General features: G+C 33.7%; 1 protein-coding gene across 20 annotated transcripts in view; it reads right to left on the bottom strand.

The window, feature by feature from the left end:
* The window catches only part of LOC143258447 (uncharacterized), a 55,313-nt gene that overhangs the window by 21,467 nt on the left and 15,353 nt on the right, over positions 1–18,493 (bottom strand). For 3 of the 20 annotated variants that reach the window (XM_076517410.1, XM_076517409.1, XM_076517408.1), the window contains 2 exons: positions 11,087–11,144; positions 4,751–4,837 (listed from right to left, as the gene is read on the bottom strand). In XM_076517410.1, the coding sequence (XP_076373525.1) occupies positions 4,751–4,837; positions 11,087–11,108 (109 nt within the window). In that variant the 5' untranslated portion in view covers positions 11,109–11,144. The other 17 variants (XM_076517416.1, XM_076517415.1, XM_076517414.1 and 14 more) reach the window with 15 other exon arrangements.

Here is an 18,493-nt window from a genome sequence, read left to right on the forward strand (position 1 = left end):
TCTATCAAGCTTCGATGTCTTTTAACGTTGTCCATACATTAACAAAAACACTAAATAAAGCAGTAAAACTCAGACAAATTCGTTCCTCGAGACTATTCTAAATTTTTACGTAAAAAATAAGCCATCTAGTCGCCTAACGATATAATTTCATTTTAAATACGTATTTTTTTCTGCCAAATACATCTAATGCATTGATAAATAAGGCATCATAACGAGCACATGAAGAATATCGCACTTAACTGCCATTACTGTTTTGATGTACGACCGTTGAAATTCAAACAAACCGTGCAAGTTTAGTTAATATATTCTCACTCTAGGAATAGCTGATACTCAAAAATAAAAAAAGCAATAAGTGTTCAGTGCACAATTTGCTTCAGTTAAATTGTCTATTACTCTCAAGGTCATCATTTTATTCCTTAATGATAATCTCCAACAGCGCTTTGAGAAATACATACATCGAAACTCACAATAAAAGAGAAAACAAGTGGGATAAAACAATCCTTAGATGGTAATGTTATCTCACCAGCTTTGAAACTTTATTCCAGAAGTGGTCTAACAGCTAACGTCAATGACTGGCGCGCCCTCTGCAAAGAAGATTAACAGTTCCGGTTTTGAGGTGGGATACGATGGACAGCCACTGGCAGATCCACGCGCTTGCAGCCAGTCGACCTCGCGTGACCGTGAGCCCAGATTTTCAAGAGATGCAGCTGATGAATTTTGAAAGCCTTTTCATCATAGCTCAAAGTTCATAAAACATAAGACTGACACATAATGTCTTATTTATTTCTATCCTACAACTATGGGTATTGAAAAAAACAACATGCGGATCCTATCTGAGAGAGAAACTCCTCATTGGTCAGATTTAATGATTCACAGTCCACATGAAATAACTTAATTACAATTCAACATCTTGTTTGTTTGTTTGAAATTAAGCACACTGCTACACGATGGGCTATCTGTGCTCTGCCCACCACGGGTATCGAAACCTGGTTTCTAGGGGTGTGAGTCCGCAGACATACCGCTGTGCCACTGGGGTACGAATTCAACATTAATAATTCACATAACAATGAGCTTCATATTCTATTTGACTGAATGTTTTGTTCACTTGCCACCCAAACACAGTGACGTAACCAAGTTGGGAGGAAGCAGAAATTTTAAGAGGAGCCAATAAATTAAAAAGCTGAAATTGACCAATTTTTTACTAAAATAACCTTTAAAACAAACGAAAAATGTGTCAATCGAGGTATTATATTTGATGAATATTACAAAACGAGTTTATTATACATAAAAGTTGAAAAAAACTTTATATTAAACATCAAATGTTTATGTTACCTATACATTCTACAAATCAAAACCCTGAATTATTTGACGTTATTTTTATTTTATATAAAATGTTTTTAGAAGCAGAAAACGAGTCCTACTGGACTCTGTTAACATTTAGATTCGAGAGGTGTTATTAGAGTAATAAAAGTTTTCTTTTCAACATTGTTCCAGCTCATCTAATACAGAAACAAGCACTTGAACAACACATACCAACCCTGAAACTAAGATAATACATTGTACAGATATCTGTTTTCCCTTAGAAAAAGTAAAATGCGACAAAAACTTATTCGAAATGCTCAGTTCATAGAAATCCGTCTATCATGGATTTTACGAAGATGAATCATATTTGTTGTTTAATTCATGTTCGTTAAACAATCTTGTAGAATCTGAATAATTTACTAACGTTAAAACAATATGTTGTTTTAAATAACTTATTTCAATGAGCTGCAGTGATCAAACATCTCGCACATCCCAAAGAGACTCCAAAGTCAATTATAAGATTAATTCCCAAGTTACTATGAACGAGACACTTGCTAACCACTCAGACCTCCTGATTACCACACACACATGAAGTGTTCTGAATTATTATGTTACTTGCTTCTTGTTACCACACTTATTGTACAAGTTATCCACAGGGTCTCCATCAAATTAAATAATAACAGTGACTTGCCTAATTATATATATAAAATAAGAGATAAAAAGTATCATTCACGAATCGCGTCGTTTTTTCAAACAAATGCACATTGGTCACTTTTGCGTATTGACGAATACACGGTATTTCCGTGTGACACCATGCTAATTATATTATGCAATCGGTAACATTAATCACAAATAACTACAGCAGCCACATCATCAGTGGTATACTGTTAGTGCAGTTTCTGCTCATAAATACATCAAACTGAAAAACAAAGAAAAACAGATATTCACCTTGAAACATGTTATTATACTCGATTATCGCTATTATTTTATACAGAAATAAAATCTTACAGACAAAGAAAATATAATTTTGTAAAGATAAGTCGTAAGAATACACCAATACATATGTAAATACCTATATATATATATATATATACACACACACACATATATTGCAGACGTAGCAGAATTTTAACGATCTAATAAACTATTCATTTGTCGAAAATGTGTGCTATTTTACACTTTTTTATTTTTTGAAAGTATAAAGTACTAACTATTTATTACACAGCGAACTGTATTCTCGTTAAAGCATCACATAACTTAAGTCATTTCTGTTTTAAGGCGTTTAATGAAATATAAATTCTTATTAAACGTCTTAAAGTAAGTGTTTTAACTCTTCAGTAATAACTGAGGTTAACTTAACTTTAAATCGTCTGTCAACAGCATTGATGTGCATATTCTATTCCACAGCGTGATTGTAGCCTAAAATACTCCATGACTCAGTGTTGTAACCAGAAAAGGAAGCCACGGGGTCTCTTTCTCCCTCCACAGCCCCGTTTAATTTAAACAATAACCACGTAATTCACAGATGCACACTGGACCGTGCGAACAGGGCAAAACCTAGCATGCACCGTACTTCCGTACAGTATATATATACAGGGTGGCCCGTAATTTCCTACTCATCCATATGTTATTACGTTATATTCAATTACGCATGATGTTTTTTGTTTTTTTTCAGAGAAATATGGCCGATGTAAGCCCATTTACACTTGAAGAGCATATTGTGACAAGTACGTGGGTACATGAGCGCAGCAAGAATGAGGGACAGCACACAGATACACTGGATACCTAAGGTATATGGATGGGTAAGGACTTAAGGGCCGCCCTGTATATATTCTTTCTATATATTACTAAACAATAACTTTATAACCCAGTTTCTTACACTTGTTTGAAAAATACGTAAGCAAGACAAGTTTACCTGAAGTCATCTTAATTTATTTTTCTTCTAAAAAAAGATTTAAAAAATTTGTGATTTATCTTGACCTGGTGGTCAGTGATGTAATTCTCGAATGGTCTTTAATTTTATTTTTCGTACATTCGGAATTACTAATGTTTACATGCTAAAACGCGAGAAGACCTTACGCATATTTATAAGACTGTTAATGAGAGAGAGAGAGAGAGCGAGCCTGAATGATTTGAAATGCCTTCCTTTATTAGTAAAAGCAATTTAAAGGAAGGGTTCGTTTCAAAATTCATTTACCAACAATTGAAATATAAATGATGTTCATCTAATCAAGTATATAATATTGATATGTTAATTTTTTATTTAATAAAGTTAAGTATATCTATCACTCGAACATTTGCTTATTACTTACTTGGTGCGAAGGAACACTGAATAAAAGTTTTTTATTAACAAACTAGCTTTATCTAGTTCAGTTTGTTTGTTGTGAAACATAAAGCCACTCAATGGACTAATAATCTGTTCACACCATGGGTGTCGAAAACCATTTTTGGGTTGTTGTTTTTTTCATTATAAGTCGCTGGAATTACCGTTGACCCACTGGGGAGGGGGATTTATACATTTCGGGATTTGTTTCTCTCAGAAATTCGCTCAAAGCTACAATAAAACCATCAACGCTAACTGATAGACTAGAGGAAATGAGGGGTTGTCAGTATCGCTTATCTCCAACTTTCAAGCTAATACAATCGAATAGAGGAATTTGAGTTTCACACTTATAACCAACTCATTACAATAACGTGAGCAGCAAAATTTTGTTGTAACGGCATGCGACGAAAGGATAATCTGATTCAAAGTCCAGAAAAATAACGAATCCGACACGTCCGACACGTTTGTTTTCTTACAATTAGAAAGCCACCAGTGACACAGCAATACGTCAGCGGACTTACACTGCTAGAAACCTGATTTCGATACTCGTGGTAGAAAGAGCACAATTGTGTTGCTTTATGCTTAACTTCAAAGAAACAAACAGAATGCTCTAGAACCAAAGTTTTTTTAACAGTAAATAATAGTTTTTTTCACAGTCATCTGTTAACAAGTGAAAGTGGTAATGAAATTTTGATGATTTGTATCATCATACTTTTTCATTGTGTAGAGAAGTACATTAAAAGAATTATTAACATTTTAACTTCTAATTTATTTTATAAACAAAATGTTGTTCAAGTAAGAATTAAGTAAAACTAATCCCTCAAACATTGTGATGTCACGTGGGATTACAAAGTAATGAAACAGATAATCTAATATCACGTAAACGTGAAATATTTCAAAGGACTGTAACGACGTTTCGTTTTAATGTAACGTACTTCGACTGTTTTATTATACATTCTATAACTAGTCATTTTCAAAGCAAGCTCTTTTTTTCTCTTTTTCAAGAGAAGAGAGAAAACAAAAATGTACATGTTGTTTTCACAGCAATATAAGTTTTACTCTCCCACTAAAAATCTCCAATAAAATGTAAAATAAAAGCTTAAAAAGGTATTTTAAGCGACTCACTGTGAGTAGAATTAAAACGGAAAATATGAGGTTGTTGTTGAATCAAATCTGGTGGGACGGCTGCTAGATCACACTCGTCACGTGAATCTGCAGAAGTACAAAAATTTTCGACCTAAGACAAGACATGTATAGAATGGTATAATTTTAAAAGTACTTAGTACAGAAAAAATGCATAAACCAATGAAACATGATGAATGCACAAACAGCGGATGAACGTTACAAGGTTTTGGAAAAGAGAAGGCTAGTAAGAAAAATATCTTGAGTTTGAAATCCAATGAATATTTTTCAAAATAATATTTTCATTGATATTACAGTACTTGAACCGTTTAGCTTAAGTTACTTAATCAGTAATTCTAATCATTAAAAAGTTAAAGTAGGAAAGAATGTAGAACAATATGTCGAAATATCTAGTGTCGACAAGACCTTCCACCTAACATGCCAGGCCTGTTTCACCGACTAGAATAGAACAGACACAGTAGTTGTTGAAATATTGTTTGTATTACTAAATGTCGCGAACAACAAATGTTGTAGTGTTAACCATATTAAGTTCGCGAACTATCATTTTTAGGCCTGATTTTCACTGTGGCAATTTTGAAAATATTAGCTGAATTGAAACTAGATTCGTTTAACAAGAAGTGTTATTCTTTGCTATATTTTTAACACATCATGTATATTTCCTTTGTTTCATATTTGTGTTTTAGATTTCGACCTACTTTAATAGGTAATTAAGTTGCATATTATATTATTGGTTCTACACTTTACCTACACTGAAGTTTTATTACGGTTATCACTTTTACGAAAATTAATATAAACTTAACCTGCTTCATAAACATACTCAGGATTTGAAAAGCAAAAATACTAACAAGACGTTTAAACAATTTCTAAGTTAAAAGTCAAAATGCATAGACTTTCAGTTCAGTGTAACACTAAAGAATCTTTTTAACTACAATATAACACAACTCAGTGTAACACTAAACATTAACTACAATATAACACAGCTCATGGGACTACTAACAAATTATTAGCTATGGTATAACAATAACTTAACAACACTAACCAATTTTTAACTGCAACATAACACAGCTCAGTGTAACTCTAACACTTTCTTAACTATAATATAACGCAGTTCAGTGTAACGATAACACATTCTTAATTACAGTATAACTTAGCTCGGTGTCACACAAACATTCTTATTTGCAACATAACATAATTCAGTGTAATACTAACACATTATTAAATGCAACATAACATAATTCAGTGTAATACTAACACATTATTAAATGCAACATAACTCTGGTTTTATATAAACCAAATAAAATGCATTCAAAGCGTCTTATTAAAGTATATATATATAAAACAGTCAATACGTTAAACACTTGATGAAAATAATACTAAACTTTATTTTGAAAAGAAAGAAATTAAAATAAACTCGATCATAATTTGAACCCACAGTTCTGTAGCTTTGCAGGTTACGACCATGACTTCTCTCCCTTATGTCACCGTTCCTCATGTGGAAACCGCAAGATGTAAAAACACTGATTTAAGTTAAGGACAGTTGTATGCTAAATCACGTCTATAGCTGCCTAATAGAGTTCTCATCCGGTTTTGAGTACTGATAAACCGGATACGACTATACGGTTTACTCTTGCTTCAGCGGAAACGGCATTTATACTCTTCAAACGCGTGTTTTCCTGTACATTACATAAGGAGTTCCAAGCCCGCAACTTGTCATACACTGACACCCAGAACAGTTTGAGCTAAGAAGAGCACGTGCACATAGGCCTAGTCGTTACTAGGTTGCATACAATTAGGCAATAATTCAGGTGCATGCGCTCTGTACTACTGAGCCCGGTTGTTTGATTTGCTGTAGGTGCTGTCGACGTTTTCTTTCCAACATATTTATTTCACGTAATGCAAATTTTGTTTTTTTTCTGCTTTTCCCAGAAGAAATCATGACGTGACGTGTGCATTTCAGCTGAACATGCTATTGACAAGGAAATTAGCACTTACGTTAGCCAACGGTGATCAGTATACCAGGTAAAAGGCATGCGACCTTGTGACGGCCATGTACTGCTTAGCCTAACAGGTTGACTTTACATAGCAGATTTTAACGACACCACTATGCGCTGTTGTATTCCATCTAGCCTGTGGGCTGTAAATATTTGTGTACATTCAAGTTAGAAAAAAAAAAAACAACTCGCAAGATAGGCAGTGACGTAACTTGGTTTTCAAAAGTGAGGGAATGGGGAGGGACAGTTTCTTTATTTAGGGTATGCAAGAAGATATTTTATACAAAATAAAAGGATATTCTATTCTTCAAAAGTGCGGGATGTGTTTATCAACAACATCCCCAAGAAAGATACGCCTACGGCTGAAAGATTAGTTTTCTCACAACAGAGTAACACGGGTCAGTTTATCCATGTTAAGTTAAAAACATAGGTCAACAATTAATTAAGAAGTTATCTGTGTTTAAATTATCACAGGTGGCTTATTGAGGTATTGTATCTCAGAACGGCTGGTATGGGTATTAACACTTTTATTGATAAGGAGAGAACAACGTTTCGACCTTCCTAGGTCATCTTCAGGTTAAGAAGTTCTTCTTAGGTTTTCTTAACCTGAAGATGAACTAGGAAGGTCGAAACGTTGTTCTCTCCTTATCAGTAAAAGTTTTAATACTCATATCAGCCGTTCTGAGATACATTTTTATTTCAAGTGGGTTTCTCGTCATCAAGAAATAACTGAGGTATTATCCATACAATCTTTACTGGTACAGTTGAAACGCGGATTTTTTATGCTATTTTCAGTTTAACAAACAAAGTTTATGTTTATGCTACAAATAAGGGATTCAAAAGAAAAATATATGTATACAAAATCATATTTTCTACGCAGAATATAAATCTCTTGAAATAAATATTTCCTGAAGCTATTAACTTAGTAACATCGAAGCATTTGTTTTTGACGTAATTAATAAAGTAAGAACATTTACTTCGCTTAACTTCTAGTATTAACCCAAATCAGAAGACATCAGTGAAAAAACAAAGTCGAAACGACATGAAAAAGGTGTTGGGAAGGAATTTGGGAAACGCTATCCTAAATATTCAGGAGGGGAATACAAATGGTATACTTGCAGAAGAACCTTCTGGTTATAGATCTCGAAACTATCTTAATTTCAGAGAGAGAAAATAATATAATATTATATTTTCTGAAAGTAATCTTCAGAATATAAATAACTTGCCAGTGAACGTGGCATAGTATGAAGAGTCCTTCAGAGTAAAACTTGATTTCTAGAATACCGATTCAACCAGCCTAATGCTATCAGTAATAAGACTTTACGGTATTTTCGACTCGAATGTTGATTTGGATTTAACACATAATAAATTTCATGCAAAACAACTACATTCTCACAGTTGTTAAAAAGGTATTTTATTTTCACTTCGTACAAGAAATTCCAAACCATTGATAATGGGTCTGTTAATTCCTTGATTTAATAGTCCTTCACTAATCACTTGACCACGCATTTCATGAGCATATTCACATTAGTAGAACGCTTTCTAGAGTGGAATGATGGTGAAATATAAAGTTTAGAAACCTTTGCATATATTTATCTATCTACTTCTTGAAAATAGACTCGATCAATGCATTTTGAATTATTTGATTAGTTGATCACAAAACTAACTCAGAGAAGTGAACAAAACCAAGTATGAAGCATTTAAGTTTGCTTGTTTTTCGCAGACACTTCGTGTAAGAAACATCAACACGAAATTGCTCATGGAACAAAGAAATTTTCTTTGGGAAAACATTAAACATGTGAGATAAGAAATAATTGTGAAAACGCCATCTTTCAATCTCACAAGATGATCTTATTGCAATGATCTAGACTGTTGAAATAAGAAAAATGAGGCGATGAATTTGTTATCTTGAAAATTTGACGCTTTCATCTAATCTTTACAGATCAATTAACACGACTGTCAAAATTAAAATTTCAATCAATAAAATATAAATCACTAAGCCTATCAAAATTAATAAAATTTGAAATTAGTTTTGTTTTACTGCAACACCTATTGTCAAGAATATCGTTTTGGGAGCGGAAAATCCCAGGGGTTTGTTAATGGGCAACTCTCTAAATTAATAATGCACGTGCTTGGCATTTATCTACGGCCAGTGATTCACAATTTTTTTAGGCTTGTGTACCACGTTTTGCTTAAACGTTTTTTGAAGTACAAACCTGACCCTAATTAAAATAAATCGAAAATTCAGTAGCAAAAATGTATATTTTCAACACTTAGTTATTAATGGGAAATATGTAACTGTTTTAACTTGTAAAACTGAAAATATCTCGTATGAATTTTTGTCATTTTGAAGGGAAGAACACACTAACAAGTCTATACATACGAAGGGCGAGTCTAAAAGTGAAGAAAGCTGTATATATATTTACTACAAATTTTATAATTTTTGTATTAATTTGTTTGCGTGTCTCTGACATTAGCTCCATGAGTCGTTAATGGTACGCGTACCACAGTTTGAGATTCCTTGTCTTACATAATTTTTTTTGCCTGAAGAATTGAGACACAAGACCTAACTGTTTAAAACTGGCCTGCATTACTCGTACCACAGTGGCTATGTGAGCTCACTTTTAAAGAATATGTCCTTTTCGTCTGATTGTTCTAATGCAAGGCTAATATGGGTTATCTGTTGCAGAGATCAAACTCTAACTTCTAGTGGATGATGGAGAAATTTTATAATATTCAAATAATAAAGTGTTCATGATGAAAGAATAAATTAAGTTTCTAGATACAATTCATATTTAATGTCTGTGGTGTCTAATGGAGTAAAAAAGTCATCTCACTTCCAACAATAAATGACCTTAAAATAACAAAATTAGTTTCTTTATTAAATTACAGCTGCTTTAGGAACGTCCTATTAAAACAGTAATATAATTATTAAAGGATACTACGCTAGCCTGGGCATAGGGGTTAGTTTGTTTAAATTTCGAATTTGAAAACTGCGGCCTAGCCTTTAGAGCTATAGGTACCAAATAAGAATTATTATCGATCCAAATATTCGGGCAGACACAAAAAAAGAACAAGAGTTAAAGATAAGTGATGTTAAGTGATTGTCTTCTCTTTAGTTTATCTGTTCAAAATTAGTAACAGCTATTTGCAGATAGACCTTATGTAGAATTGCTCGAACATTCAAAATATCATAATAATAACTACTTCCAAGAACTCTACTAATTATTTTTCGTATCAGTGCTGTATAATTCTACTACAATTGTGATTTATTTCTAATATAATGCAAGTTTTATATGGATGTTTATTTTTAGATTTAATATTCTTTGTCTTTAATACGTTTTTCCTCAGCCTGTTATGTCATAAAGGTACATTAACCGATGTTAATGGTTATTGTAATATATTTATTATGTAATGATTTGGTTCATTTTGTTAGGTATCTGGAAGAGCCAGGAACTATATTGTTCTCTTCCTTCATCCTGCACTGATTTTGTTGTCATTAACATTGCTAAAGGCACTGTTAAGTGCTAAATAAAATGTTAAATTTATGTACAGTCACTATCATATTTACATTACCCCAATCAGGATCATGTCCGTTTTTGTGTTCATCATTTGCAGTGGTACACACTTCGCTTCGTTTTCAATGTAAACAGTCTACCATTAAATAAATCAGTCAATTCAATATATTCCGATGCTTCTTCATTCGATAATATATTTCGTGTGTACTTAGCGTTAATATCTTAATAATAGATAGTTAATATACCATACGAATGATATGGCTAAGTAGGTCTAGTAGTAGGAAGCTGATTGATATGCTTATTGGGGAGAGGAACTGAGGATAATTTGCATCATGTATTATACACTGAGCGGTGGGTGATGATGACTAGCTACCCTCCATCTAGTCTTACACTACTAAATTAGGGTAAGCTAGCGCAGATAGCCTTTGTGCAGTTTTGCGCGAAATTAAAAAAACAAACAATCAACTGAACTGGACGTTTTCACGTGAGTGTGATATAATACTAATAGTATCAATGGATTTATTAATTACAGGATCTCCAGTAGCACATAATGACATAAAATATTTAAATGTAAGTATCTCCATTATTTCAATAATTCCACTAATTACTGTGAGTGATTTTTAAGCCCGGATAAGTCGCAAATTTAAAGTTAAAATGATTTTAAGTTTTAATTACTTTTAATTAATTACATAATTACATTATTTAATCCTTAAAGCTATGATAGAATCAAAATAAAATAATGTATTTTTTTTACAAACTTGCTATATCCCATGATTTTATTTTAGTCAGAAAGAAAATATTCAACTTACCCGCAATAGTGTTCATTTCCATGCACTAGTCTGGACAATATACACAAAAGACTTGTACCTGAAAGTTCAATTCAAATAATGATTACCAATATTTTAAACGCACTATTTTGTGCAAATAATAGTAACAAATATATTTAGGAAAATTTTGAATTTGCATTTCAAAGTCGAAAAAAAAACAAGTTTCACTTCGCTTCATCCTATATTTAACACAATGATACAATCATGGCTATTTGGAAAAGATGAATTCATTATGGACGACACGATTTGTGTATTCTTATAAACGTTTCAAGGCTTGGCATAGCGTAGTGGTTATGGTACTCAATTCGCAAGTACAAATTACTGTCTTGGAAAAGATTCGCCCTGTAGCCGCTTGTGTGTTATTATATGACAGTCGATCCTACTATTCATTGGTAAAAGAGTAAACCAAGAATTGGCGGTGAGTGATGTTGATCAGTTGCTTTTCCTATAGTCTATCACTCCTAAATTAGGGACGGCTAGCTCAGATCGTTCCTCGTATAACTTTGCGCGAATTTCAGTAAAAATTAAACAAACTGACATTCCAGTTAAAAAAACATTCTTCGATTTTGAATCAAAATGTGCCAGCGGCAGAATACTACTGTTTTTGGTGATACATACAGTTCTAAAGCTGCTTTTTTGAAAATCTGTTTACTCTCATACTTGTTTAAACAACAAAGCAAAATATATTTTACATATTTAATATAAAACTGTTGAAACTGTCGATTTTATTAAAACTTTATAGCCTGATATAACTTAATGAAATAAAAGTAAGAGGCTCAACATTTAAAAGTGCATTATTAGCATCAATATATACTCTACAGAAAGATAAACATATTTAGGTCTAAATCAAGTTATAAATCAAAGTTCAATACACCATGTTTGCGGATCGAAAGCTCAACGTCCCAGTGATGAATACTGAATACACTTGACAATTTTAGCTGTGAAGTAATTTAACTGCAAGAATGAACTTCACTGTTTGGTAAAAGCGTAGATAGCTCAGTTGCTTTGCCTCATAAAACACTAAACAGCCAACCAACCACTGTATGGTGAAGAATATTTGCCGCGTAGGTAGAACGTTCTGATGACTGGGTGACCCACCTCTACTGATAAGTAAAAAATCAGGAAATCGACTACACTATAGCCTTGGAGACTTCTGATCTGGCCATTTTAACCATGTGTTCGGTTAACTCTAATACTGTTTAGGTTGATTCTAACGATATCACTTAAGTTTAAATTCACTTGCTTTTTGTTTCTTTTTACTTGATACTAAAAGGTAAAAAAATAACAGTAGGAAATCAAGAGAGAAGCTTACAGTATGAAAAATTGCGAACTAAAATAAATCTTAAAATATAATCATTTAACATATGTTTTACAGCACGAATATATACGCTGTTTAAATTAATTATTACATTTTGGCGCACAACGTACAATAAACTAAAATGTTACTCAAAATGGTTAGTCATGGACCGAAAAGCTCACAAAAACGTGCTAAGAAACTCATGTGATCATGCGAATGGCGATGGGGGTGCAGTAATCAGCGCCTGGTATTAGCTTCCTTTAGGATACACATGTCCTTTCAGTCCACTTGAGACTTAAGTGTTGTGCAGGCTGAGTTTCACATGGTTCTTATTTACATTACGTATCATGTACGGTATTTTTGAAGGTCGTGATCATTCTGTTAAATATGAATCCCTTTATACTGTCGAGTTATTCTATACCAACGTTCCTGTTCAAGGAAGAGAGCAATCTAACCGTCTTCTAGCGGAAATGAATTGTTCTGGTTACAGGAAGACTTTCGATTACACTATCACGGTAGTAATTAATAACACTGCAAATGTCGGTTGATAAATCAATAACATAACAATTCATGTAGGTTAGTTAGGTGAAACAAATTAGATTCGTGCATTACTCTCACCTTCATGAATAAACATGTTCACCCTTACAGCCGTGGGAGCGTTATGATGTGACAGTCAATCCCACTATTCGTTGGTAAAAGAGCAGCCCAAGAGTTGGCGGTGGGTGGTGATGACTAGTTGTATTCTCTCTAGTCTTTCACTGCTAAATTAGGGACGGCTAGCGCAAATAGCTCTCGTATAGCTTTGCGCGAAATTCAAAACAATTCAATATGATGAGGAGGATAATAAAAGGTCGACAAAGACCAAATACTCTAACGAAAAGCACTTAAGAGAGTCGGGAAGGGAAATCCAAGTTTTATAGTTAGAATCTATACCGTCATGTGATAATCATTTGAAATTTCTCTTATAGGAATTAAATTGCTATATTTTTGAAAATCACTTTGTTTTGAATTTCGCGCAAAATTACACAAACGCAATTTGCGCTAGCTGTCCCTAATTTGGCAGCGTAAGACTAGATGGAAGGAAGGTAGTCATCACCACCCACCACCAACTCTTGGGTTACTCTTTTACCAACAAGTAGTGGCATTAACCGTCACATAATAACGCCCCCACGGCTAAAAGGGATTCGAACCCGCGACCCTCAGATTATGAGTCGCGTGCTTTAACCATTTGGCCATGCCGGACACGCTACAATACCGATAGTATTCTGAAACATTAGAATAACACAAGTGTGCATACTTTGAATAAATTCCAGATCTTTAAGTTTCGGGAAAAATTACAGCTTCTTCCATAGAATAAACAGATAATCGCAAAAGTAATATCAAAAGCCTACACAAAAAATTCAATGATGTCATTGTTTCATTTTGTTTGTTTTTGAATTTCGCACAAAGCTACTCGAGGGCTATCTGTGCTAGCCGTCCCTAATTTAGCAGTGTAAGACTAGAGGGAAGGCAGCTAGTCATCACCACCCACCGCCAACTCTTGGGCTACTCTTTTACCAACGAATAGTGGGATTGACCGTCACATTAAAATACCCCACGGCTGAAAGGGCGAGCATGTTTGACGCGACGGGGATGCGAACCCGCGACCCTCAGATTACGAGTCGCACGCCTAAACACGCTTGGCCATGCCGAGCCCTCAATGACGTCATGAAACTCTACATTAATTTATACTTTTATACTTTTCGTGTTAATAGTTTATGTGACTAAAACATTTTATCGTATGTTCAATTACTTTCAAAAAGATTGAAACCAACTGCCACTACAAGTTTAACTGAAGCTTTATTTTTATACAGCTGCATATAATCTCAAAATACATCCAATATTATTTGTGTAATATAAGTGAAAGTTATATTTTTAGTTGATCTTTCTGTCCCTCATGAAACATACTTTGAACTGATATGAATGCAATGCGTTGTCTTGTGTTACTATACTTGTAAATAATTCATTACTTTAAAGATCGTAAGAGATATACTATTGTTCAATAAATTAAGTAAATGTTTATTTAGGGTTCAAGCCGATAATAATCACTGTGGACGTAGTGTTTTTGCGACGTAAACGTTGAACAAACAACGTTTGCTTAGACGTGAAATTAACGTTAATCTAATAAAACAATACATTAAATTCACAAAGAGATGTTTAGGTTTAATCACTATGTGCGATAAGTAGTGGTGGGATGAAAGATAACTGGGTGGCTTGTGATAAGTTATTGTCGTTTTTTCTCTTAGTGTTCTAAAGAATACCTTATTGTCTTATCGCCTATAAAATGACCTAAAGTATCCAAAATAAACTGGATGTAAGTAACGCTAAGTAAGAGATAATTTTGAAATAAATTGCGTTTTGTATACTCTTAATTAGAATATAATTTCAGCAAGTCATACCGTTAATTTAGTGGCTTTTAAATAATTAGTCAAGATGTCTTTACTAAATGCCTAACAATCGTAGGTTAATTCAGCTAAAAATTCGACATGCTATAAGTATTTTAATGGAAAAATAAAACTGTTGCTGATGTCTAAGAAGAAACAAGACTTTACGTACAGTTTACGTATATGTTTTGTGTGACACGAAAAACTAAGAAATATACATTTTACTACCAAAACGTTTTAGCTTTCATAAGCCTAGGTAATAATTTAAAACACGAAAAACGAATCTAAATTCGTTACAGTTTAAGTCTTCTGTTTACTTATGGGATAAAAACAAACAACAAACAAGTAAACAAGCTACTCAAATGGGGGTTGTTGACTAAATGTCTTCTCTTTAGTCTACCACTTCGAACTTATGGGCGGTTATGCGCAGCTATCCGTTACGTTGTTACGCGCATAAGTTCTAAACGAACAAATAAAGGTTTGTTTATTTATCTGTTGTTTATTATACGTTACAAGGACATTACTTCTCCACGAATTATTATTTAGTCCCACTGTAAATATACATGTAACTGCTATATTATGTAACACTTAAAAGAACATTATGAAACTTGTCAGAACCAACTACCAACATCAATATTACTCCAAAATCCCAATTTGTCTACTTTAAACAGCATAAAGTTACGTTAGGATTACATATGAGCCAAAGCCTGTAACACACTATTAATGACATCACACGAAATAAACTATTCACGTCAAAATGTAAAATAAATAACGAATTGAGCAAACAGGTTCGAGGTTTTAATGTTTAAAATACTGTAGAAAATATAGCCAGCTGGTTAAGGCACCCGACTCGTAATCTGAGGGTTGCGGGTTCGAATCCCCGTCACACCAAACATGCTTGCTTGTTTAGCCTTCTTTAGCCGTAGGGTCGTTATAATGTACAATCAATTCCGCTATTCGTTGGTAAAAGAGTAACCCAAGAATTGGTGGTGGGTGGTGATGAGTAATTGCCTTCCCTGTACCCTTACACTGCTAAATTAGGGACGGCTGGCGCAGATATCTCTTGTGCAGCTTTACGCGAAATTTAAAAAGAAAAACAAAAAATATATTCCAGCAACGTTCTGAGTCCTGCTCAAAACGGTTTTATTCGAGTATAATACATACCAATACTTTCACTTCAGCAAAAACAAAATATGTAAAATAATCTTAACTAATGTAGTTGTTGGTTTACAAAAGATATATGTATAATTATTTCTAACAGTATTATTAAAGTATCAGTTTATATTACGCATCTTCACATTAGCACAAATATATTATTAAAGCCGTTGTTTAAACGTTATTATGACAGTATGAATCTATTAATGGCAAGCAAACCTCGTAAAAACATTTTCTGCATTTAAAATAATAATAGTAAATTTACCATATGGCAAATAACTTTACTGGATTGGGAAAATTAACTTATAAATATTCATTTAAGTATATATTTTCACGTAATAGCGGTAGCTCTTCTTGGTTAGGAGTTTGATATGATACACGTATATACAATTTTATCTAAATATAGTAGTAAAGCAAAACATTTAACAGAAAAACCTTTTAATTCCTTATTCTACTCTCCAACTATAACCCAGCATGATCCAGTTATTAGCATGCTGGACTTTAGATCTGCGGAGCCGTCGCTCCTACCATAAAAAACTATAACAAATCGCGCTTTACTTCGCCTTAGGGGATCATGGGTGTATTATAAAGCTAAGAGCCAAATTCCCGTGTTCAATCAAACAATAGTGTTTGAAAAGTTAGCAAAGAGTGTTGTTTGAAAAACAGTATTCCTTATAGCTTGTCGTTGAGAATCAGGGATGGCTAGTGCAGATGTAGCTAAGCAAATATCCCAAACAGCAAACAATTAAATCTCACCAGTAAACTCTATTGAATAATGGAATATCACAGCTATTCATAATATGGCGATGAAGTGGAGAAAACGTACAAGAATTCTATTTTTTCTTTTGCTTTTAAGTACAGAGTTATAGACTACGAATTATTCAGTGATAAGCTCTTAAGTTTACCGCCGAGTCACTGGAAACAAACAGCTTTCTACTGAGTTTATCCAAATTTCTAACTTTAAGGTGTTTTATTCGAATATAAAATTTAAGGTACTTGTTTGCAACGGTTGTCTTATCTCCATTAATGCCTAAGCTTGGCATGGTCAAGTGCTTAGGAGCGTTCGACTCATATTCTGAAGATCGTGGGTTAGAATCTCCATCACACCAAAGATGCTCACCCTTTCAGCCATGGGAACGTTATGATGTGATGGTCAATCCCACTATTCGTTGGTAAAAGATTAGTTCAAATGTTGGCAGTGAGTGGTGATGACTAATTGCCTTCTCACTGCTAAATTTGCGCGAAATTCAAAACAAACCAACCGCTAATATTCGGATCATGTACTGTAAATATCTCCAACTAGAGGTTACATTCCAAGCTGCAAGTTGAAAGTTTATCAAGTAACGGATCAGATTATTACACATATACAGTTCATATTAGTTGTTCATTAATAACATGAATTATCTAGAAACATCGTTTTAGGGGTTAAGTTTTATATGAAATTTCTGTGCATTGTATTTTCGTTTTTTATAACGCTTCATACCAGATTTGCTGAACTAAAACTACCATAATATTAAAACGGTTCTAACGATATTACTCTGAATTTATAGTCATAGGTATAAGTGAAATAAACAGTACATATTCTTCTATCAGACAAAAATAGTTTTAAGGCTATATTCCACTATGAGTACTAAAGCGCCCTTGTATCTTTTCAACTTTGAGCGATCTATAATTATAAGTTTTGAGATTACTACGTAGCCACTATGTCTCATACAAGTAGTCAGCACCATAGTTATCCTTACTGAAATCTCCATTGGTTGAGAGAATAGTAAAATTGTAAGAAATGTAGTTGTAGTAAAAGATGGATCAGCTTTCCTTTAATAACACTTGTTGTTACCACAGATCAGTTCCCGCGCAAAGTAAATGTAGTTTCATATTTGGTTATTTTAACCAAACAGTACTACCCGATATGATACATGGACGAAGTCAGAGATTCTCAGCTCCACGGGTAGTTTATCATAAATAACATTTCATTTGAACAGACGGTATAAAGTCAGAAAAAGATAGATCACAATCGAATGTATTATATGTATGCATTTTCTTATACCAAAGCCAAATCGAGCTATTTACTGTATCCACCGATGGAAATCGAACCTCTGATTTTATCATTGTAAATCCTAAGACTTATCGTTGTCCCAGTGGAGGGCACAACAAACGACTAGAACTAAAACTAGCTTATTTATTGTTTATAAGAAAATATAAGAAGTCTTGTTTGTTTGTTCTGAATTTCGCACAAAGCTACTCGAGGGCTATCTGTGCTAGCCGTTCCTAATTTAGCAATGTAAGATTAGTGGGAAGGCAACTAGTCATCACCACCTACAGCCAACTCTTGGGCTACTCTTTTACAAACGAATAGTGGGATTGACCGTCACATTATAACGCCCCCACGGCTGAAAGGGCGAGCATGTTTGGCGCGACGGGGATGCGAACCCACGACCCTCAGATTACGATCCGCACGCCTTAACACGCTTGGCCATGCCGGGCCAACATGTCTTGTAATAATTAAGATGAAAT

This window comes from Tachypleus tridentatus, chromosome 8 (genome assembly GCF_004210375.1).
Source record: "Tachypleus tridentatus isolate NWPU-2018 chromosome 8, ASM421037v1, whole genome shotgun sequence".
In the NCBI taxonomy this organism is placed as follows: Eukaryota; Metazoa; Arthropoda; class Merostomata; order Xiphosura; family Limulidae; genus Tachypleus; species Tachypleus tridentatus.